Raw genomic sequence first — 25,210 nt, 5'->3', positions numbered from 1 at the left:
ACTAATCCAAAGCATTTCACTTTAATTGCGATAAATTAGCATAAATTTATACGTTATTAACACTAATAAGACGAGCGAAGACATTTACTATTAATAAAAGTCGAGTACGGCCGGTTGTGAGAAAATTGAATTGAATGAAACAATTCCCAGAGCAACAAACCGTTATAACATCGAGGTAACTGAATTAATTATGATTATAATGTCGATAAAGAATTATTAAGTCATAAGTTTTATTGAATATGCAGACCAAATGCTTTATTAAGATTGTTTTGATATATTTATGCTTAAACTTTTTAACAAAGTGAAAATATATGAATAAATGAAAAGAATAAAAAATGAACTTAACTTAATTGAAGAATCTAAAATATCTTATATGAATAAATTATTTTGATTTTAACTAAATGTTCTTGTATTTTTTACGTCACACAGTTACTAAACATAAAAAACAACATATACATAAAACAATAATTCAATTGATAATATTAGTTGTCTTATAGAAAATAGTAAAATGAACAAGTGTGGTAGTCGAACAGTCAACATTAGGCTTCCAAACTATATCCAAACTCTATTCATTGCCTATTGATGTCTTGTTTAGAGGCGAAACACATGTCGCTATATGGGTGTAGATCCAATTTGATAACTAGTGTAGAAGGCGATAACGCTTGGTAGAGGTGGTAATGCTACGTAACTTAATGTTTGCGGTCTGACACATGCTATTAGTAGCAGAATTAAACAAAATAATACAAACCTTTTAAGTAATATATAATTCATTAACAAATTAACTAAACCTGTTAATAAACAATTTCTTGCTATGGGAACTGTATCAACAGCAAAATCTACTACAATCACCTCGAAGTCGACAACGCTTATTCCTGTATCATACTCAAATGTGTCTTGCTGCACCATGTCTATGATCGGTGTGAGGACGGCCGTTCTTTTCCGCTTGATCCTCTGCAGCAGAGGCCTCAGCCAATCGACGTTGGCTTCGCAGTGCGCGTCGAGGAATATTAACACATCGCTCGTGGCAGTTTTGCTGCCCGCTAATCTTGCTTGGGTAAGCCCAACCCTAAGGCAAATACTAGTATTCTGATTGTATTTTTGACTTTGATCTGATCATTTACGAATACATAAAAAAAAAGGTTATTTAATGATGTTTGTCATATTTTATTATATCCTAGCTACCCGTACCGGCTGTCAGGTGTCAATCACTCTATCTATTGCTAAAAACTGGATTAAAATCCGTTGCGTAGTTTCAACGATCTAAGCGAACAGACAGCGGAAACAACTCTATTTTATACTATGTAAAGATAACCAAAATGTGTTAGCTTTGAAAAATTTTCACGTCTCTTAATTGACTTTTTACCTTTTAAAAATAAACCATTATAAACATTATACTTGAGAATCATAACTCAGTCCTGCATTCAATTTGTCTTAGAGTTGATAAAATGTACAGTCAGGAGAAGAGTCTAAACAATGTCCAGCGCCTGGTGCATTAGACCACGGCTCCACCTAGTAGTATAATACTTATAGTTTCTACAACCGTCTCCTATTTCCTTATATTCATATACAATACCAAAATTGCCTCCTATTTCTTTAAGTACATATATAGTACCATTGGTCGAATGAATACTTTCAAATTCATTCAATAATACATACACAGCTGTTTCGTGGAACGAGACATGATAAGATAACGTAACGTAGAAGGAAACGAAGATTAGGGGATAAGAATTCAATCATAAGTTAATGGATTAGTATTAATTGGTTTAACTCCGCTATCAGTACTATGTGAGACACCACAAATATTCAGTGCAGAGGTCTAACCACCACTACTAAAAGCGTTATCATCATCCTTATTAACAATCATCTCCACAGATTACGAGATGTTTTGCGTATAAACGAGTCATCAATAAGATCTTGAATACAACTCGGCGTTCAGACCATTAGAGCTATTTTGTATCACATACGAATTCAAAAGCGGAATACGCAGTGAGATTGGACATAGGAGTTCACGCTCACGCCAGCGCGGGCGGCCGGTGGCCCGCGCTAGACTGTCTCGTTGGACGGTGCGTAGCACCGGCGGTACGCAGTAAATTGTCTTATCTGGCGGCACGTACCACCGGTGGCCCGCGCTAGTTTGTATAATTGGACGGCGCGTACCACCGATGGCCCGCGGTAGTTTGTATAATTGGACGGCGCGTACCACCGGTGGCCCGCGCTAAATTGTCTCATTGGACGAAGATGAAGCGTAGCATCAATTAGAGCGCTGCACGCAGCAAAAAACATCAAAGTCGGCCCCGGCGTGAATGTGTTAAAACTCGATAACGACTGCAGTGCCACACGAGAGCGGGATGAAGGTAAAACAGACACTAGTGATTTTTTTAGATATATAGGTAAACTCGATAGCTCAGGAGTAACTTTAGATTTTACATAGATAAGCCTTGAGTGAAGAGTCGATTAAGTCCAATAGAATACCAATACAGGAGTCATGGTGTGGACAAAATTAATACGAATCCATCAACTAACGAAATGTACTTGAGCAAAATAACAGTTCCAATTGTTAGACCTACAATGAGAATCACTGGCAGCTTTTATATATTCTTTTATCCATGTTTAAAATATGATGTTCTTTATATACAATTTGTTTTATACACTTCTGTCACAGAGCTCTGCACTGCACGTCCACAATCTCTCTAATATTTTCATTTATTATTACTCAAAGAAGAAATATAAGAAACAACGCACAACCACATTGTGGAATCACCTTCTAGCAATGGTATTTCCGAACCGATACGATATTGAAACCTTTAAGAATTTTTAAGCTTATTCCTTTTTAAGGCCGACAACGTACTGACAATTCCCCTGAATTCCCAATAAGCACCCGCAACACCATGGGGTGTTGCAGGTGCTCATGGGCGGCGGTAATCAGTTACCACCAGGTGAGCCGCATGCTCGTTTAACCGTAAACTTACCGATCTGGTAAACGTATTATCCTGATCAAATCCGGTGGTAGTCTCGTCCGTACGTAATGACTCAGTTTGCCCTTCAGCTCGGGCAGTGTGGAGTTATCGTCAACTAGGATGATCTCCTTCAGGTACACCAACGGTGAGTTCGGGTCTTGGCCGGGGTAACCTGGGTGAGAACCAATTATCTATTTCAAAATGGAACGACAAAGAAGTGGTTTCAAAAGTGATATTAAGAAGAAAACAGTTTAGATTTTTTAAATTTTTGCTCAGGTATATATTACAAGTTTTCCCCAGGGAAGAAAGGAGAAGTAGTAGATTCTATAAGGGAACCAGCAAAGATGGGGCCACCTGCTAGAGTCGGGCCATCGTTGAAGTTGTGTCGGACAAACATCGATCCCGCGACTCCGCGCATATTGCGTTGGATGAGGGACATCTTGAAGTTTTTAGTTAGCCTCCTCCGGGCTGACGAGTCTTAATGAGGATTTCCTCTAAGTAAAACAAGAAGGTGCATCATACAAAATCGTAAGAGTTCACACCAGTCTCACCTATTTTAGCCGATGAGCAGCTTGGAATACGGATAGAATATTTCATGCATTTCTAACGCATGAGTGGTGCCTAGAGCGTTACATGATGTCCGTGGTGCTGTTCATATATATAGACGGATTTGCCACGTACCATTAACTAGGTTTATTTGCATTTCAATTATATAAAAATAAAATCTTTCACCCATAGAAAGTTGCATTTCCTTGTCCCATGGAATACAATTTTCATTTACCCCAATTGATGGTCCTTCGAGAATAATCATAAGATCCAGTTTCACGTAGACATACAAGTTAAACTGACTCTAGTGAGTATTTACATCAGTCGTCTAGTACCCATAACACAAGCTCTGCTTAGCTTGGGACTAGATGGCGTTGTGTGAATTGGCCAGGGGTATTTTTTTATGGATGATAATGTAATGGTACACACGCATGTGCTAACGGTTTACTCTGGCGATGCACAAGTGGAGGATGATAGGATGAGCATGAGGTCAGGTCAGTTAGCCCATCGTAACAAATTCAAAAAGGATTTATCACGATGGTTTCCAGATGGAACCGCGTGGATGTTAACCTGACGTGGTACATTGCTGGCAATAAGATCATCAGTCCACATTACTAACAATCCCCTTTCCCCCAGGCCAGGGATATTACTATGACTATTAAGTTACCCAAATTCATGGTGTTTCCAGTTTCCCTGTCGACGAAGTTGGCCTGCTTGTACCAGGGCTGGTCCCTGCGCGCGCTGTTCACCACGCTCCAGATGGTGCGCACCACCACCGAGTACGGCTCGTTGTGGAAGATGATCACCACCGAGGCGGAGGGCAGCTCCGCGTCGTACACCACGCGCTGACATGCCGGGTTTCGGTAGTCTGCACGCAAACAGACACTGTTGTTGATTATATTTATGGGTTAGTAATTTTTTAAGCAAAGGTTTTATTGTATACTAGCTGTTCCCGCGAATTCGTCCGCGTGAAATTTAACAATATTTTTCTTATATAAAAGTAGCCTAAGTTACTCCTTATAACATCAGCTACCTAAAAAAAGACCCGTCAAAATCGGTCCAGTCATTTCAGAGATTAACCGGAACAAACAGACAGACAGACAAAAATGACAAAAATGTTATTTTGGTGTATGTACCGTATTTACATTCATATGCATGTAGTAAAAAACGGTTACAGTAACAGACACTCCCATTTTATTTATATGTATTGATGTATAGACTAGCTTCTTTCTTTCTTATCACACAACTTCGTCTGTATCACACTTACTTGGCATTTATCGTAATTTTAATTATAGTCTATGTGATATTCTGATGTATAAACTATATTACTGTAAAGTCTCATCAAAACCCGTTAATCAGTTTTTGCGTGTAAAAATAACAAACACCCATCCAACCATACCCACAAACTTTTGCGTTTAAAATCTTAGTATGATTAATTAACTGAATCGAAATCACTCATTCATTCATTCTCCCAAATTTGAATTTATAAATGAATCTGTATTATTGTAAACATACATATAGATACATATAGATGTATAGATTAATATTATTATATTATTATTTTTAAAAAATCTAGTGATTCCATATATGACTGTGAACCGCCACGTATGTACGTAGGTAATGTACCTGTTCTTATATTCACATTGTATTATTTTCACAACTGTACAATTGTTTGATATTCATCAATTACTCATTTCGGCAATAAAATCCTGACAAGGTCGAGCGCGAATTGTATAGTGAAGCTGCGAACACAAACTACGAGTCAGGGGCGTAGCTACCGCCGTATCTGCCGAGCCAAATACACGGCCCCCTCAACGTCCGTATGCAAAATTAACTTCCCAATTTTTTTTCTATTTCACAAATGACAACAGTAAAAAAACACAATCTGTCTTATTACAAAAAGATAAACCTGGTTTAGCCCTAGTAATAAACCATTGACTAAAGTATTCCTTATTACAAAACGAAGTTTATCTCTAAACCGTGATTCGTCTCTTGTCTGAAGTTAGACCTGCGATGCCCCTAGTTTAACAGTGGTCTAAATGCAAAAAGTCAAACTCCATTTTTAAATATTGTATTGTAAGTAGTTGTTTTTTGAAAATAGGCTGAACTAAATGAAAAATATATTAACTAAAAATATTTAACGCTAATTTGTACAATTAGCCTTAAATATTTTTAGTTAATAATAATAAAAATATATGAACGTCATTTGTTAGTTGATTCACTCTTTTGACTTTAAATAGTCACCATTAGAATCGGGCCAATAAAAATATCTCGCCGTTCCTTTTCTCCGTAACTCCGTCCTTACTTGTAATTTAAAATTGATTTTTAGCCTAATAGTACATTAATAAATATTAATGAAATAGTTATAATGAAGACGAAAAATTATTTAATAAATCAGTTTGCCGAAAAAGAGGCGGGATAATTTGGAGGGTAAATTTAATTTTAATTGCTTGTAAGAAATTTGGATAAAGTGACAGATAGATAATTATGATGAATAAATATTTCTTTTAATTTCATGCAAATGGGACAGCAGCGCAAAAGTCACCGCAACATTCTGGGGAAAATATATTTAAACTAGCTTATCCCGCGGGTTCGCTCGCGTTAATTTATCCCCTTATTGGTGGAATTTATCAAAATCCTTTCTTAGCGGATGCCTACGTCATAGTAGATTTATGCATGCAAAGTCTCAGCCCGATCGGTTTAGAATTGACAAAGTTTCATACAAACTTTCAACCCCTATTTTATCCCCTTGGGGGTAGAATTAATCAAAATCCTTTCTTAGCGGATGCCTACGTCATAACATCTACCTGCATGCCACATTTCAGCCCGATCCGTCCAATGGTTTTGGGCTGTGCGTTGATAGATCACTATGTCAGTCAGTCACCTTTGAGTTATATATATTTCGATAAGTCATATTTTATGTTGACTAGAACTATAAGTGTTTTTTTTTGGACTACTTTAATGCTGTTGTCCGCAGGTAGCCTTTACAGTTTCACCGGACGATAGGGGGCGAGTGCAGATAACACTACAAACTAAAGGAAGGACTTATGGAGCGGCTGAAGGACAACTCCGCCTGACGGATACGACGCCAGTCTGAGCTAGGGGTTCGAACTTCGGCTCAGGTTAAATATTGCTGATCAATGGATTTCATGTGGCATCGTATTAATTATAGTACTGTACCAATATTTCGCAAATAAATTATTTAATTTCATTTCATTTCAGGCCATCGTGATATCGATCCCCGTTTGAATTGGATAGGGGATCGATCGTTAAGGGGACTCGATAGGTATCGATAGGTAGGGTGTGTATGAAGGTTACTTATGGGTGTGTATATTGTGATCTATGCTTAACTGAGGACTGCATACATGAATCAATACTGATAACGTGGTGACCTATATGTGTGTAATATCAGCAGCACACCAGATAACATATTGCTGTTTATCAGATAATGACATTAGTCAATGTTACAATAATTAATATTTTAGTAATCTATACATCTATACATATAAATAAAATCGGAATGTGTGTGAATCTCAACGACGTGCATTGTAAATAATTATAAAAACTCCAAATTATAAATTAAATCGTAATTATATATATTTATTAAAATTATTGAAGCACATAACACATTACAATCGTAATATAGGGGACACAGCGTTGTATATTTGAATATTATGAGTAAATTATGAAAGAAGTTTTAACACTCATTTTTGTTGGAGTTTCCAACAGAATGTCTGTTTGTAATATTGAAATAATCGTTTTTAGTACATGCATATGAATATAAATATGGTACACACACCAAAATTACATATTTTACAATTTTTATCTGTCTGTTTGAACTGGTTGACTGGTTGGTTAAACTCTGAAATGTTTGGACCGATTATGACGGGACTTTTTTTGGCAGGTAGCTGATTCAATAAGGAGTAACTTAGGCTACTTTTATTTTGGAAAAAGAAAAAAAAAGTTAAATTCCACATTGTCTGCATGGAATTTAACTTTTATTTTTTCTAAAATAAAAGTTATGTACAGAAAATTTTTACATTATTATTTTTAATTTTTTCCCTACCGTCCAATTCAGTATATAGATCCAATTGAGAAGAACTGGTTATTAATAGTTTTCTAACATACTAAGTTTTGAAAAAAATCTTATTCATTAATTTTTCTCTCAATTTATAAATGATATATTTGATATTTATTTAGAACTACCGGCTACTGGCCCTGGCTTCACACGGGTGTACAAGTAATATATATATAAAACTCCCTCTTGAATCACTTTATCTATTAAAAAAATACCACTTCAAAACCTGTTGTGTAGTTTTAAAGATTTAAGCATACATATGAACTTCATTACATAGTATATTTATTTTATACTATGTAATGAAGAGTAAATAAATAAATACTGTTACTTTTGTAGAGTTAAAACTCTCAATACTCTGATAAATATGTTATTATTTTCATTTTCTGAGTGGAAGGAATATTTTTGAGGACAAAATGTTTGTTTAGTTTTTACTTTTATGTACATTCCATAGGAATGGGATACAATTAATACAGCAATCAAATAAATAAGGTATTTTTCAAACCTCTATTTGCAAAATTAATAAGGATTTTAAGAAAATTTAAAACCGGTAAGTAACTATGATAAGATAACTTAAACATTATTCAACCGAACTTGTGCCTAAGTATTATTTGCGCTGCATGTAAAGAATATATTACATACTATTTCTTTAGTTATTTTACACTGAGGTACACTGGGAAGATGCGTACCTTTCAGAGTTCTGTTGTATGCAATCCTCTCGCTCAAGTGGACATTTATGGCCAGTTTCTTTTCAGACTCTTCACCGAGCCGCTTGTCCTCCCCCAGCAGGTGTGCGGCTACACCTCCCTCTCCAAGTCCTGGTATAATACGAGCCTCGTCTTCCAATATCTCCCTTTCATATTCAGCTTCAATTGGATCTGAAAATTGCGCCTCCGTAGTTCGCTTACCGCCGCGATAATGTTCAAATAAAGCTAACAAAGACACCACTAGTATTAACAAAAGACATACTTTAGCTACATGATAACACTTTCGAATAGGAAAGTATACCATTTTAATAAATTATGCGATAAACCGCGACACGGCACGCGAAGCCGACGTCGATCTTGTTTGATGACTGACGTTTTTGACGTTTTGTAGTCGCCATGTTTGTTTACAGTTTGACTTTTTAAAACAGGAAGGCAAAATATAAACACAAAACATTCAGCAATTCCGCCCTATCACCTTATCACATGAGCAAAACAACAAAGATTTTGTTTCCTTTCAGTCCAAACAGTCTTATAAGGATACTTTTTCGTTAATTTAATTATTAAGAACAACAAAATTAAAATAATGTTCAATTGTCATATAAATTAGAGGATTGCTAAAAGCGTAGTGATTATATTCTCTCTGTAAAGTATTTAAAAAAATATTTTACGCAATCTATACTGTTAATAATTATTTACAATACTGAAGAGATGATGATGATGATGATACATGATTAAGAAACTGGTATTATCTATCAAATCTTATATTAAGTTACGTATCTCCCAGTGTCAGATTAAGATGTAGGTATGGAGCAGTCCTTTAGAAAGAAAGAAAGAAAGAAAGAGGGAAAGTTAGTTCTTGAGACTGCAAAATTATCTCGTACTAGCTGTTACCCGACCAGAATTTAAATTTATTCGATTAAAAAGTATCATTTCTAATACAAAAGTAGCCTAAGTTACTTTTTATAACATTAACTATTTGCGAGTGAAAGGCCCCTCAAAATCACTCCAGCTGTTTCAATTAGAGATTAGCAAAAACAAACAAACATTCCAGATAGACAATTTGTTTAATATTTTTTAGATAAATAACTGTATTTTCTCTTATATGCATATTGTGATTTGTATTTGAAATTATAAACAGATACAAATTCACTCTTTTATTTATTTCTAATTTTGTGTAGATGTGATTATTTTTTAAATAAAACCATATTAATTTAATATAAAATTTATTTCTTCATAAAAAAATACGACAATAAATACATAATACTATGATGTAGTTAACGCCAACGAAAAACACATTAGCACAGAGAAAATATTTATACAATATTATATGAATGTAATTAAAATATTATTAGTTGATTTGATTTCATAAACATATAGTCAAAAGAAACATTTTCATATAAATATTTTTTCTATGCTGTATCCAATACTTAATTGCACTTAGAACAAACACATTCTTTTGTTTTTAATTATACATGTTTAAATAATGGAATGATGAGAATCTTCAAAGTAGGAACATATCTATTGGACTTCAAAAAGTAACTTTAACGTGACTTCCGGCAGGGGGAGAGTGTACTAAGTTTATGTAACAGCCTGAAGACAGAATATGACAGCTAACAGGCTGAAGTAGGTGAAACAGAAGTTGTTTTACTTATTTCAGCCGCCAGGCTGGTAACAATTTTTTATTTCCGCCACTATCTTGAAATCTAATTACGCTTAGAGATAAAATCCGAAACGAGCATGTAAGGGGCAGCTTCGGAATGGTACCTGTAGACCAATGTAGACTTAGGTGGTATGGACATATTCTGCGTAAACCTGAAAACCACATTGTGAGAAAGTGCCATTCCATGGCTACAACTAAAAGAGGACGCGGCAGGCCACCAACTACCTGGTTGACAAATGTCCAAAGGGAGGGGGAAAGGGGATTTTTAGTAATGTGCATTGATAACCCCATTGCTAGCAATGTACCATGTCAGGTTGACCTCCACGCAGTTCCCACCAGAAACCATCGTGATAAATTGTGAATTGATCACGATGTGCTAACTGACCTGACCTTATGCTCATCTTATCATCCTTCACTAGTGCCCCGCCAGCGTAAACCGTTAGCACAGGCGGGTTCACAATTCCATTATCATCCATAAAAAAAAATGTCCTAAGGGACTTGAAGGAGTTGGACCTGTCAAATGACGATGCTTACCAGCGCAATATATGGCGGGAAAGGATTAGAAAAGCCGACCCCGAGTAACGGGAAGAGGCGAGGATGAAGATGAGTATCTTGAAACCTAAACATCATTTTTTCAATTAATATTTTCGACTCACGTACAGACTAATGTTAGTCACAATTGAAGTCCGAACAGAATCTAAATCGTATTACTTATTAATATTACTATTGTTTGATTTGGTGGTCTCCTTGAACAGTGAATCTAATGAGCTAAGCTGAGTCTTCGATAACTTGGCGCCTTTCATGTCGAGGACCTTGTGGAACTCCGCGAGGGTACTCTCCGGCAGCAGCTGCACGAACTGGCTCACGAAACCCTCAGGGTTGCCGTCCAGCGGCGCCATCACCAGTTTGAGGATCATCTCCGCTTTGGTCATCAGTTTTATCACCACTTTCGTGTACATGGCTGGTGCAGGCCGCTTCACCTCGGAACCTAAGGAATATACAAATGAATGAGCGAATGAACGAGTGAGTGAATGAAATATTTCACTCATAATTAAATTATATCCTTTTTGACGACCTCGGGTGGTCTAGTGGTCTAGCACACCGCTTAACGTCCGATGGTCGCGGGTTCGATCCTCGCACGGCACAAACATTTGTATTTATGAGTATGATTTACGAAATAAAAATTATCTATGTATCTGTATCAGTTATCTAGTACCCATAACACAAGTTTTAGCTAGCTTAACTTGGGTCTAGATGGCGCTGTGTGAATTGTCCTGAGATTATTATTATTATTCAATATACCTATAAAAGTTCCGTCAAAATAGGTTCAGCCATTTCAGAGATTAGCCGGAACAGACAGACAGGCAGGCAAAAATTGTAAAAAATGTTATTTTAGTGTATGTACCGTATTTGCATGTAGTAAAAAACGGTTATTTCAATATCACAAACAGACACTCCAATTTTATTTACATGTACAGATATAGCAAAGAACAAGCAGAGAAAGTGTAATAGGACCGTAACTACAACAACATGTACACAGGCGTTGTGGATGTGGTTGTTTGTTAAATATTAGGTTTTACCTGTGTAAAACCTAATATTTAACAAACAACCACAGTTTATAAGTAACCTAAAAGCAAAACCATTGCACGTTGTAGCAAATAAACAGCGCCATCTAGTGACAAATATATAGAAAGTATATTTACAGAAGAATTAAACAATACCTATGGAGGGCAGCTCCAGCAGCGCTGTCTTCAACATGTGCGTGTCCAGCAGCAACTGCTCGGAGCCCACGGTCGAGATGGGCTTGCACTTGTAGATGTTCTGGATGAACTTGGGTATGAAGGAGTTGGCGAATCGTATGCAGAGCTGCGTGAAGTACTTCCTGGAGGAGGCGAGGCTGTCGCGAAGGGTGGGCACTGCGTTCTTGAGATGCATCACCAGCTGTGTGACGTACGAGCTCTGGTCGCCCACCGCCGCCAGCTGCTGCCACGAGATCCGAGTCATCGCCTGCAGCGCCGGCCAGCAGCACGCCTCCAGGTCCTGCACCAGCATCTGCAATCATATCACAATAATAACCTTTTTAGGTGGTCTAGCGGTTTACTTCCGATGGTCGCGGGTTCGATTCCTCGCACGGTACAAACATGTGTGTTAATTAATATGATTGTTTGTATCGGTCTGAATGTTTTCTATGTATATTATGTATGTATTTACAAAACAAAAGTATCCGTATATTTATATCAGTTGTCTAGTACCCATAACACAAGCTCTGCTTTCCGCGGGACTAGATAGCGCTGTGTGAATTGTCAACAACAGGCCGACAACGCACACGCAATACCCCTGGTGTTGCGGGTGCTCTGCACTTACCATCAAGCCTCAGACTAGAGCCTCAAACTAGTTCGTCCTCTGTGCTATAAAAAAAATATCCTACGACAATTCACACAGCGCCATCTGGTCACACGCGAAGGGTTTATGTTATTGGTACTAGATGTTAAATTTAATTGTGTTGAAACGCAAAAATCAACCTTCCAAATGATTGAATGACGTAATGGAATAAATCTACCTAAATGTACATACGTACAGACAGAAAAAAATATTTACTAAAAAAGAACTTAATATAAACATGTTAACAAAAGGCCGGCTTATCATTAAAAGCCATCTCTTACAGATAATCCAGTTCAATTCTTGTCCCTGACGGGTCTAGGTAGCGAACTCTGAAAAAGGGCCAGCACAATAGATCTATGTAGGTCGCAGTGCTACAGGTCCAAGCACCTGACATTAACAGGTCCAAAAACCCTTAATAAAAATAAAACAAAATACCTGAATACAGTTGGTGATCATCTTGTGGAAGAGGTCCTGTTCAGGCACGAGGTCTATCTTGTCTGCGAGCCCGGGGGCCACCTTCTCCTTGAGCTTCTGCTCCAGGTGGATGGTGGTCTCCAGACAGTACTCCGACGTGGTGATCACGCTGGTGATCTTCGCTATCTCCTGCTTTGAGTACCTGATGTTGTGACATAACAATATTAAACTGACTTTATTAATTAGAATAAAATAGAAAGACTGGTCTGTTCAGGTTACGAACACTGATTAGACTTTTTGCTTTTGCAATAGCATATGCTGGTGGTCACTCTATTCTCCTAAATTTGAACTTAAATTAATCTGTATTATTGTAAACATGTACAACATTTATTTGAAAAGAAGATGAACTAAGTTTCTTGTCACTTCTTCTCATCTCGAAATCATTCCGAACTGCCGGTAGATTTGATGTATCATAAGAGTCTGTAATAGACCTACATGAATAAAGATATTTTGAATTTAAGACAATTCTTTATTCAAAAAAACCTAAGCTAAAACTACCAAATAGCAGTTTATATTTTTAAAAAATCTTTAATAAGTAATGTTGAACAATATTCATTTAAAAGAGTAATAGAATCAGTAATAATCTTATACTCATTCTTCTTGTGATGAGTCTGCTTTCCGAATGAGCGGTAGAATAAAAGTATGGTTATGTTATGTGGTGCTCAACGACGATGACACATGACTATGTCTCTGGAGGTAACTGTCACGCCATGGCGATTAAAATATATAATAAATTGCCAAGAGAAATTGTCAATTTGTCGAAACAAATTCAAGAAAGAACTACATAGATGGCTAATCAGCAAATCTTACTACAGTGTTCAGGAGTACTTACTTAATTAAAAACATTGACATGTATAATTTATAAATATTTCATTAATACGAAGTTGACATACTCATATAATAAATAATGTACGTACTTAATATTGATTAACTAAAAATAACTAAACTTGACATTTGTTTTGTCTGTTGCATGTAAGTAATGACAAAATGTGTGAAACTAGTTCTAAAGACCTGAAAAACCCATTTTAAGCAATAAATATTCATTTCATTTCATTTCTGATGACCCTATCTGAGATAATAACCGTAAAAATATATATCCTTTTCTTTTGAAAGAAAACACAAATATTCAGTTTCTTTTGTATGTATGTGTATAATGCGGCGTCACCTGGCGGTGGCGGCGGCGTCGTCCTTGAGCAGCGTGTGCAGGTTGGTGACCAGGCTGGGCACGGTGCCCACCACGCCGGCCACGCTCGCCACACTGGCCATGCTCGCCACGCTCGCCACACCGCGCTGCGGCAGCGCCGCCTGCAGCACAGACGACGCGTACTCGCGGAGGTACTTCTGGAACACCCCCGCCAGCTCTGGACGGGGCACGCGGACGAGTACTGTTAGCTATGTGGAGGTATGGTGCAAACAAATCATAGGGTACGGGGATGGAGGCTACTGCTCGCCACAAGGGAGGCAACACGTCACTAAATAAGTGTTAAATAAATAAATAAATTTGACGACCTCGGTGGTCTAGCGGTCTAGCTCACCGCTTTCCGTCCGATGGTCGCGGGTTCGATTCTTCGCACGGCACAAACATTTGTATTAATGAGTATGATTGTTTGTATCGGTCTAGGTATTTTCTAAGTATAACATGTATTTAAGAAAAAAAAACTGTATTTGTATCAGTTATCTGGTATCCATAACACAAGCTTTAGCTAGCTTGTGTGTGTGTGTGTGTGTGTGTGTGTGTGTGCATTTTATCGTTTTTTTGACTTGATGCATGGACAATTTTGTAATTGCGCATTTCTTATTTACATACTTATATATGTACGGATGGGAAAACAGTGGCATACGCTTGGCAAATGTAGAGAATAGAGGGTAGTGGAATTCTGAAAGTACTATTTTGTATCAAAGCTTCGTATTCGATCATGTTCCCGTCAAAGGTCAATAACAAGTTATTTCTAACCAAAATTTTAAATTACATATGTATTACGTAATTCATTATTTATCATTATAGTGTTTTTTTTATATATTATACTATCTGTCCCGGCAAACGTTGTTTTGCCATGTAAAGTAATACCGCTGTAAAAAAGTAGAGGTTGGTGATAGAAGGGTGAAAATATAGGGTTGTATGTATTTTTTAATGGCACATGTTAAAAAAATATAAATAAAAAAATTTGCCCAAAAAAAAAATGTTAGGAGTGGACAACCCTATTACTTAGGGTTATGAAAAATAGATAGTAGCCGATTCTCAGACCTAATGAATATGCATATAAAATTTCATAAAACTCGATCAAACCGTTTCAGAGGAGTATGGTAACATTGTGACACAAGAATTTTATATATAAGATTACCCAAGTAAAAACCATTGCATAATGAAACAATTTAATATTGTTTGATTTGCTTTGAAATCGGTTATCCGGATTTTCGATTATACGGAATATCACTGGGTTTTTTATATATATAAACAGTAGTGTGTGGTAGTCACCGAGCATGGGCTCCCCGGTGGTGAGTCGCGCGCACTGCACCAGGCATCGCTTGTAGAACACGAACAGGTCCGCGCAGCTCGCGATCACAGCGCCGCCACCGCCGCCACCACCGCCACCACCGCCACCACCACCACCACTGCCACCACCGGCACCACCGGCTTCGCCGTCCGTCGCACGAGCCTCCTGCAAACATACACATCAATAATATTAACAGAACATCCCGGATAATCCACACAGCGCCGTCTGGTAAGGAAAGCTAGTTGTAAAGCTAGTGGTGCTGCTTGTGGGGACTGGTCTGTTCAGGTTGCGAACACTGATTAGATTTTTTGATTTATTTTTATATAGCATATGCTGATGGTCAACTATTCTCCCAAATTTGAATTTAAATTAAATAGTATTATTGTAAATATGTACAACATTAAAAAAAACGAGTTGAGTTTCGTTGAGAGATATTTTGAATTTGAATTTGTAGGTACTAGAACATCACCGTCAGCTTCTTCCTCATCCCATTTATTTCTGGTCGTCGTAATATGTTTTTCTCTTCCATTTATCCCTGTTCGCAGTCATCTCGTTATTTATGGGTAATAGAAAATTTAAAAAAATCTTTTTTTTTAATTTAAAGCTATTACATATATAATGTTTTACGATTATTATAATTTTCCTCTTTATTATTTATATACTTTTTTATCTTAGATATATTTTTTTAATTGTATAATATCTGTTTTATAATTGTTTTGTACACGTATATTTTTAATTGTAATATATGTGCGTACTGTAGGGCCAACTGAAAATCAGCGCTGGATACTATGTTGCCAGCATTATGCTGAGTTGTGGTCCACATTGACTCTGTTTTTTTAATGTGTAAATTATTGTATTGTACTTCTTATATTACTACTGTATAAAACATGTGTTGAGAATATTTTTATATTTATTGAATCGTATTTTTATACGATTCAATAAATCGGTATCGCAGGTACACCACTACTCCGCTGTAGGTGGTAACATTGTTTGAAAATTTGACATTTACCTGTCAATTTAGTCTCTGAGACTACAAAACAGAATATAGTCTGTATTATTAACAATCCTCTTCTGCACAAATATAAAATACTAAGATATCATATCTTCTTTAGATTAGACTCCGCGTGGGAGATGTATATAGGACAATTACAATCTCTTCGTCTGTTGATTTGTATATAATTGCAGTGACAAAAGAGATACAGACCTCCCGGAGCCCGAGCAGGCGGCCGGCGCTCCGCTCCCGGCCTCGTGCGTAATATACAGACCTGCAGGAACCTGTCCATGAAGGAGCGCAGGTTGGCGTCCAGCGAGTGTATGTAGAGAGAGAGGTACGGCTCGAAGCACCCGCCGATCAGCCCCACCCACGCGGAGCCCGAGCTGGCGGCCGGCGCTCCGCCCCCCGACTCCTGCTGACAACATACACACCGAGGACTTTAATTGCCATAACTGGTAATTAATTTTCATCCGTCATACTCGTGAACGAGTGCTGCTTGTAGGGACTGGTCAGTTCTAATCACTACGACTGATTTCCTCTTATTTAGTTGCTTAACCAGTTGGTTATATATTTAATATTTTTTCTATTTGAGTATTTAATTGAATTAGTGCTAATCAGTAGTTTATATTCACACACTTCAACTTAAAAATGTAAATTAACAATAAAATTATTTAAAAGAGCAACACGCAAGTTTCTTGCTCGTTCTTCTTGCGATGAGACAGCTTTCCGAATGAGCGGTAGATTAAAAAAAAATGTAATGACTATTCAAACGTGCTTCAATGTAAGTTTATTTGAATAAATGATTTTCTATTCTATTCTTTAATAAATTGTAAATTGCTTTTTACTTTGATCCACAAATGAATTTCTTAGTAGTTATATATTTATTGTAATACAATATAACTAGGTAATTGTGGATAAATGAAAATAATTTGCTTCCGTATATTGTGAAAAGATCAATTGCAATGAAAAAACAAAAGAGGAACAGTGGACAGAAACATTTAAAAGTAAATATAGCTACAAGAAAGTATTAACAAGGTTTAATTTCTAAAATGTAAGCTGCATACTCTGTTTGTTTTTTTTATGTCATTATTGTGCGAGTCAAAAAATGACTATTCTATTCTATTATGACCATTGCTGACCTCCGTGACGTCGGCGTCGAAGTCGATCTGATTATCTGTGGTGCTCTCCAAGTTGGTAGTCTCCAGATCCGTGCCTGCGAATAATATCAAATCAAAAATCATATACTCATTTAAAACATTTTAGCCGCTTATGAACGTCAATTTTTTTTATTATATTCTTTACAGTACAGTATGTAAATTCAATTGAGAAGAGCTGGGAAGAAATACAATTAAATACATGCAATAACATGTGAGAGATATGTTAATAAATAATGATATCTCACTAAATGAAATTAAGATTAAAAGTGACTATTTCAAATTACAAATGAATAGTTGAGATTTCGCTAATTTCAAAAATTGTGATAGTGTTGCATTTTATGATTTTTTTCAGTTGGTAACCCTAAAATCATTTATCGCCGAAAACAAAATGATCTTCGTACAAACCATTGAGAAACCCATAGCTCGTCACCTGTAATGGCGCACTACTATTTCTGTATTTATATGTATATACATCATCGTCAAACATGTACGCGCGGTATGTGGTGTGTGGTGTGTGGTCACCTGTGAACCTCTTGTGGAGCAGCAGCTCGAAGTTGTAGGTCTTCTGTATGGCGTACAGCAGCAGCTTCACGTCCACCTCCGCGCGGCGAGACGACAGCAACGAACTCAGGTCCGACCGGGTCATCTGCGGCGCACAACCAACGAACCAACGTGTACAAACTCATCTCAACTTATCTGATAGCTACGTAATGAACAACTCAGTGAACAAATAGGTACCGTGAGGTCAAAAAGCTGCCATTGAGGGTCCCAATTGAAACTATCTAGAGATGTGTCAACTCGAGTTAACTCGAGGTGCGGTGAATTCGAGTTAACTCGAGTTGAATTCTGCCAACTCGAGTGGGAAGTATTCAACTGGGAAATGAAGGAATCAAGTGAAAGAGCGAGAGCATGATTCTGTCATCGAACCGACAATGACATGAAATTCTCCGATCATTTCATATCATACAATTTTCATTCGTCACTAATGTTTCAATATTGATTTGAGGTCGTTATCATTTTTTTTTGCAAAATCGGTAGGTCAAAATCGGTCCAGCCATTTCAGAGATTAGCCAGAATAAACAGACTTCTGTCTGTTTATACCGACTACGACAGATAAAATTTGTCAGATAAAATAACAGACAAAAAAAAATATTTTGGTATATGTACCGTATTTACATTCATTTGAATATAGTAAAAACTGGTTATTTCAATATTATAAACAGACACTCCAATTTTACTTATATGTATAGATTCAAATATTGTGGGAAATACACGGGAATTTCACTGATAATTCTCGAACTTATTCATTGGTCCTTCGAGCCGGATTCGAACCAGTGACCTATAGATGTAATTTAAAATTATTAGTTTTTTATTCAATTATGATAAAAATGTATAATCTAATTTTGCAATCCGCAGAAGGACTCATGGAGGTGCCGAAGGCAAACTCCTACCTTACCAATACGATTTTGATCTGAGGGCAGTGGTAAGGGTTCGAACCTCGGCTCAGACTGTTGTAATTTCGATCCGCGTTTGAATCGGCCGGGGGAGCGACCGGAAGGGTTGCCGTATAGTGGTAGTTGGCACGTGGAGTGGGTGGGGTGCGAGTGCGGGCGGTACCTGCGCGAAGCGGTGCGCGACCCGCTCGCTGAGGCGCCACGCGGCCGGGAACAGGCTCCCGAGGGACTCCTCGAAGGACAGCAGGTGTCTCTTGAGCCACGCGTAGCGCCGCTCCACGTGCGACAGCCACGCGCTCTCCTGCTCCGCGGAGAACAGGTGCCGGTACTCCTGCACCACACATACACACACACACATAACATTATCCTAGCGCCGCACCATTAACATAGTTTTTTCTTCATTTGTTTTTTTAATTATTTTAAAACTACGCAACGGATTTTGAAGCGGATTTTTATCTATTACATAGTGATTTTTGAGAAAGGTTTATATGTATAACTAGCTTTTGCCCGCGGCTTCGCTCGCGTTAATTTATCCCCTTAAGGGTGGAATTTATCAAAATCCTTTCTATGGGGATGCCTAAGCTATAGTTGCTTTATGCATGCAAAATCTCCTTCCGATCGGTTTAAAATTGACAAAGTTTCATACAAACTGTCATCCCCTATTTTATCCCTGTGAGGGTAGAATTAATCAAAATCCTTTCTTAGCGGATGCCTACGTCATAATATCTACCTGCATGCCAAATTTCAGTCCGATCCGTCCAGTGGTTTGGACTGTGCGTTGATAGATCACTATGTCAGTCACCTTTGAGTTATATATATTTAGAAACATGTACACCCGGGCAAAGCCAGGGCGAGTAGCTAGTATTTTATAAATTGCTTCAACATGTGTATAGTCTAATCATGATTTTCTTTTAATAAATAAATATCTGTATGTTTGTTCCTGAGATTAGTACATATAAACATACAGATTCCTCCAATAAATGTCATTATTACCTGCAGTTGCATGTCTATGAACCACTTGAGTAGGTCCTGCTTCACCTTGGGCTCCAGGATGTCGACCACGCCGCAGGCCTCCGCCAGCGTCTTGTGAGACACCATGCCCTTGCTGCCCGCTGCCAAACAAATTGAACACAGACAGACAAATTGTTACTTTATGTACATTATAAATTCAAATTAAAATTCAAAAATCATTTATTAATGTAGGTCTTTTAAGCCTCTTATGAATGTTACATTTTTTATATTATAATTTGTTCCCCACCATCCAGTTCAGTATGTAGATCCAATTGAGAAGAACTGGCAAGAAACTCAATTGAATTACTTTTTTTTAAAGCCAGTTTATTTACAATGTATATTTATATAGGTGTCTATGTTTAATATTAAATAAAATTCTAAATATATAAATCCTTATTCCAATAAATGCGAAAGTAACTCTGTCTGTCTGTCTCGCTTTTACGCCAAAACTACTGAACCAATTTAAATGAAATTTGGTACACAGATAATCTAGACCCTGGGAAAGGAAGGCTACTTTTTAATGTGAATAAAGAGTTGAAAGGTTGTATGGAAGTATCGTCATTTTTAAAACTAGAATAATGAAACTTACTTTTCAGGCTGTTCATTAAATACTATAAATAAATATGACTAAGTTTGTAAAATTGTTGTTAAGGGGGTAAAAATAGGGGATGAAAGTTTGTACAGAAAATCGTCATTTTTAAAGCTATAACTAGAAATCTAAAAAAGATTTCTAGTTATAGCTTAAAAATGACGAACCTTCTTTGAGTTAGATTATTAAATATTTTTTCTATATTTGGTGAAGGTCACTAAAACACGCGGGCGAAGTCGCGGGCACAGCTAGTATTAAATATATTTACAGATTTAATTTAATTTACATATAGTAAATTATATTATAAAAAATGTATTAAGTATTTGTCAGTTGTCTAGTATACATAACGCAGGCCACCTTAGCTTGGGACTAGATGACGGTGTGTGAATTTATTAATACTTATATGGTTGAGTTCAATGATGGCTGGCTCATTCGTCATACTCGTGAACGGGTGCCCGTTGTGGGGACAGGTCTGTTCGGGTTACGGAGTGATTAGACTATTTGCTTTAGCAGTAGCATATGCTGGTGGTCACTTTATTCTCCCAAATTTGTATTTAAAATTGAATCTGTATTTGAAAAGAATACGAGCTGAGTTTCTTGTCAGTTCTCATCTCGAAATCATTCCGAACTGACGGTAGATTTGACATATCATAAGTCTGTAATAGACCTACATGGATAGAGGTATTTTGAATTGAATTGAATTGGGTGGTAGTATGGAGTAGTGCGGGTGTGTGTGGACCGACCTGTGAAGGCCTGGTTGAAGTCTGCGAGTATCTGCGCGGCGAGCAGAGCCCGGGTGGCCTGCACGCGCTCACGCAGCGCACACAGCTCGGGGATCTCACGGTAGCACGAGAAGTGCTGCAACACCTGCACCCACACATACACACACACACTATTATATTAGATAACATTTGTATTTTTGATAAACAAAAAACAAAAATAAAATAAGTAGATACACAATTATATTGGTCATACAAAGGTACAAAGAAAAAGACAGTGTGAGTAACATAGTGTGTGTGTAACGTCACCTCCATAATGGCCTGCATGGGCAGCACTATCTCCTTGTACTGGCGGCTGTCGGTCATGGTCTTCAGCGTGTCCACCCCGCCCACCAGCATGTGCAGGTGGTTAAGCGCTGTGATGGCGGCCGTCAGGTTTGACTTGGCACAGTCCAGCTGCTTGATCTCTGAGGTTATCTCCCTCACCATGCTCTCACTGCGCTCCGCTTTTTTATTTATATCTGCTACCTGAAAATTAAACATATCTTTGCTGATATACTTGACATTAAAAACAAACCCAGATATTTTTAAAAACAAACCCAAAAATGCTTCAATTCAGTATGTTTAATATATATTTTTTTTATAAAACTTTTGTTACACTTAGAAAGGGTTGTCTTGTTCAAAAACAAAAACCTGAAAATAAATTTAGATTAAAAAAAAAGTACTTAAAAGAAGAAATGTATAAAAAATAGAAGGAAATATATAATTACTATAAATTATATTTACAACTAAGAACCTAAAATTAAAAAGCTTAAAAAAATATATAATATGATGACTAAAATATATTATTAAAAGGGGTCCCTTTAGGCAAGGTTCCGAAGATACTGGCAGCATTTCCTCTTTGAATAGCTAGACTAATTCTTTGTCCAAGGTAGCTGCCAGCTCTTCGGTCTTCTGTGATGTCGACTAAAATTAGGTACATCAAAAACAAATCTAAAACATCTAAACATCTCTAGCAACCAAATATATAGTTTTACCTTATTCAAATTCAAATTCAAAAATCATTTATTCATGTAGGACATTTTAGCCGCTTATGAATGTCAAATTTTTACATTATAATTTTAATATTTCCCCTACCTTCCAGTTCAGTATATAGATCAAATTGTTACTTGTTACATACTTGTTATAATAAATTAATAATACCTGCAGAGCCAACTCAGCAATACACCTCTGGGCATCAAGCAAAGCCTGCTGGCCGGCCTCTCTCTGTTCAGCTTGCGCCCGCACTAGCCGCCTAATGTCTTGTTCCACTCCAGAGAGGCGGAACTCACAGCGAGCAGCGGCACTCTCCACCCCGGAGAGGGATTGCTCAGTGGGGAACACTCGATTGATGTACGCTACTGCATCAAACTGCAACATATCATAGTAAGTTCTGCTATATTTGATGCTGTTTTATTCATGTGAAATATATAACCTATGTTTATTTATTATTTATATATTTATTTATTTACGCAACTATTATTACAGGCCTAAGCCCAATACAATAGTGTATGTTATTCTGATGTATAAGATATATTACTGTAAAGTTTCATCAAAATCCATTCAGTAGTTTTTGAATTAAAGAGCAACATACATCCATTCATACTCACAAATTTACGTGTTTATAATATTAAAATAAGATATTTTATCGAGTAACGACAACTAGATAATTAAGGCATATTATATATTTTAAATATATAATATTAATTAGATACAATACAATACTTGAAAATATATTTTTGGTATGTTATTTTTCAATCATTAAACTGCGAGAGAAGTTAGTATGTTGTACCAGTAACACCAATAGTATTATTAATACAGTGTATTAGTTAATTTGTGTCAGAACAGGCATGAAATATGTTAAATCTTGAGTAAATAATGTAAGTCATACTTCAGTGTTGTCGAACTGTTCAGTTCCCCCCATCAATTCTTCGATTCTGCTCATCACAGAATTTGGAAAGTTGATCTGGACCTCTGGCCCACTGTCCTTATCGTCAGTGGTGTCATTGGAATCCATTTTTAAGAACAGAATTTTGAATTATTTGAGAAAATAGGAGTCACATAAACATTGTTGACATTTTTTTATTTGTTGGATTGACAATAGTGACTGTACGACACCTGACACAATTGACATTGACATTTAAAGGCGGCAGTTTGACATTTCGTAAATAGGAAAAAATCGTAATTATACTATCTGTGTGATACCTAATCTGTATCTAGTCTGCTTTCATTTCAACTTCAACAACTTGTGTCAGTTTCTGCTGGTGCTCTCTTTGTTTTTGACGTGTGTCGGTTCCACGATGGTCAGCCTTCTCGCAGCTCCGATATAAATCTACAGTGTTCATCTTTATAATATTTACTTCTGTAAAATTGCAGTGTAGTGTAGTGCAGTGACAAATATATACCATGGCACGTCTTACTGAGGAGATGGTGATCGCTCGATCGAAACAGTCGGATTTGTCATCTATAAAGAAACTGAACTGCTGGTGAGTGTTTCTTAAAATATTTACCATCTGTAGGAAACGCAGGCAGCGTAGAACGCATATTTGAATATGTGAAACGGACTTTAGTGGTGATTTGTAATGCACTAGAATTAGGGTCGTAGCGTAAATAATAGAGTTCGAATGGAATGGATGCGTACAGCTCGTCGTTCGTTACCCTATTAACTGCGTTCGTGCTGTATTTTTTTTGTTCACTTCCCGTGTGAAAAGCGAGTTTTTGTCTGAGAGTATTGTATTCAAATATTAGTTTTTTTTTAATATTCTGTAGGCAAAGGAATAAACATATATTACGAGCGTTTCCTACACAAGCCATGTGTTGTATTTTTAAAAACAATTCAGAATTTTTCAGTATTTATGGATGATTACTTAAAAAGTAGATAGTAAAATAGAATTTTAATCATGTAAAAAGATTCTAATTAGATTCTTATTAAGAGTTTATTACAGTCAAATTCTTGGTAACAATCTAATTAAAATTATTATTCAAATATTATTTCAAAATTATAATCTCAAATATTAAAAATTCTGGTATTGAATATTGAGAACTTGAACCAAATGTTAATTGTTAAGTTGTATATTTATGAGATTGTGTTTTATGATTAACATTTTATTTATCTGTGTATTAGTAGTTAATCCATTTTTATTATTAAATAAATATAACAATGTATTTTTTCTTGAAACTTTACATATATTATTAAGCTTTGTTTGTGAATGCACACAAGTAAGGGCAACAAAGGACCTCTCACATACATTATCATACTAAATTAGGTAGCTGTATACATTATTAAGGTAATTTATTTGTATTAGTTTTATTCTGTTTGCGATCACAAATAGCCATATAATTACATTTAAAAATAAAATTATGAAATTTAAATTTGGAATGTCACTAAGAAAATAGATTTTGTTTTGTTTACCTTTATATACATTTCTGTGTACAATATATTTAAACCATTTTTTATTTCAATAATACAACAACTTTAACATTGCAATATTCCTCTAGCAAACATATTCTAAAGTCATTTTTATAGCATAAATAGATTTTGGCTACTGTTTAGTGATAGCTAAAATTTTAACTTATTACTGGAAGGCCTGTGTTTCTTAGATTGTTCACCTAGATTGATGATGTTGTTATTGAGTAAAAAAGTGTATATCCACCACCACCATCACCACTCCTCTTCATCTTCAGGAAGTTGTAAAATCCAACTAAAACACAAAACCAATATTAGTCTATTAGTAACTAGTCTGATAGAACCTAATCCAAGACAAACCTAGTTGTACCTAGCTGAATTTTTTTGCAACTGTTTAAATGTAGTATGTATGCATGTATTATGCAACTATGTTTGTGTGTGGTGATAAAGTATATCACAACTTCTTTTCATCCTTAGGTAGTTGTAAGGCCTACTAAAAGAACAACAAACATATCAGTCCAAGAGAAATTAAATCCAAGAGAAAT

The 25,210-nt window shown here is 36.5% G+C and overlaps 3 protein-coding genes across 4 annotated transcripts in view; 1 reads left to right on the top strand and 2 right to left on the bottom strand.

Moving 5' to 3' along the window:
- Window positions 1-8,629, bottom strand: part of LOC131852186 (uncharacterized) — a 28,910-nt gene extending 20,281 nt beyond the window's left edge. The window contains exons 1-3 of the mRNA XM_059202829.1: window positions 8,268-8,629; window positions 4,171-4,371; window positions 2,970-3,129 (exon numbers count right to left, since the gene is read on the bottom strand). Of these exons, the coding sequence (XP_059058812.1) occupies window positions 2,970-3,129; window positions 4,171-4,371; window positions 8,268-8,589 (683 nt within the window). The 5' untranslated portion in view covers window positions 8,590-8,629. The remainder of the gene's footprint in view (window positions 1-2,969; window positions 3,130-4,170; window positions 4,372-8,267) is intronic.
- A 1,611-nt stretch (window positions 8,630-10,240) lies between these two features.
- LOC131852247 (vacuolar protein sorting-associated protein 53 homolog) lies at window positions 10,241-23,353 on the bottom strand. 2 transcript variants are annotated; one of them, XM_059202898.1, is made up of 14 exons: window positions 23,151-23,353; window positions 22,424-22,630; window positions 21,530-21,748; window positions 21,245-21,368; window positions 19,895-20,013; window positions 19,065-19,232; window positions 17,970-18,093; window positions 17,430-17,503; window positions 16,562-16,705; window positions 15,278-15,461; window positions 13,967-14,162; window positions 12,763-12,943; window positions 11,667-11,997; window positions 10,241-10,933 (listed from the first exon to the last, which is right to left on the bottom strand). In XM_059202898.1, the coding sequence occupies exons 1-14, from the start codon at window positions 23,274-23,276 to the stop codon at window positions 10,653-10,655; spliced, it is 2,478 nt and encodes an 825-aa protein (XP_059058881.1). In that variant the 5' UTR covers window positions 23,277-23,353; the 3' UTR covers window positions 10,241-10,652. The 2 variants fall into 2 exon arrangements, with proteins under 2 accessions (XP_059058881.1, XP_059058882.1); XM_059202899.1 differs by having other exon boundaries at window positions 16,562-16,702.
- A 124-nt stretch (window positions 23,354-23,477) lies between these two features.
- LOC131852239 (uncharacterized) overlaps window positions 23,478-25,210 on the top strand; it is a 45,572-nt gene continuing 43,839 nt past the window's right edge. Inside the window, exon 1 of the mRNA XM_059202885.1 lies at window positions 23,478-23,745. Coding sequence (XP_059058868.1) covers window positions 23,666-23,745 — 80 coding nt within the window. The 5' untranslated portion in view covers window positions 23,478-23,665. The remainder of the gene's footprint in view (window positions 23,746-25,210) is intronic.

The sequence above is a fragment of the Achroia grisella genome, unplaced genomic scaffold, assembly GCF_030625045.1.
Source record: "Achroia grisella isolate CSIRO2021 unplaced genomic scaffold, CSIRO_AGI_Agris_v1 utg841, whole genome shotgun sequence".
Lineage (NCBI taxonomy): Eukaryota > Metazoa > Arthropoda > Insecta > Lepidoptera > Pyralidae > Achroia > Achroia grisella.
The sequence above is the reverse complement of the archived record's forward strand: the minus strand, read 5'-3'. Positions and strand labels throughout refer to the sequence as shown.

Bases quoted from the DNA above. Each gene is read 5' to 3' on its own strand.
- LOC131852247 (XM_059202898.1), bottom strand. From the start codon at position 23,276: ATGGATTCCAATGACACCACTGACGATAAGGACAGTGGGCCAGAGGTC. The intron at 21,369-21,529 runs GTGACGTTACAC...GTGTGGGTGCAG, and splicing joins CCATGCAGGCCATTATGGAG to GTGTTGCAGCACTTCTCGTG. The intron at 16,706-17,429 runs GTCAGCAATGGT...GTATGTTGTCAG, and splicing joins TCGACGCCGACGTCACGGAG to CAGGAGTCGGGGGGCGGAGC.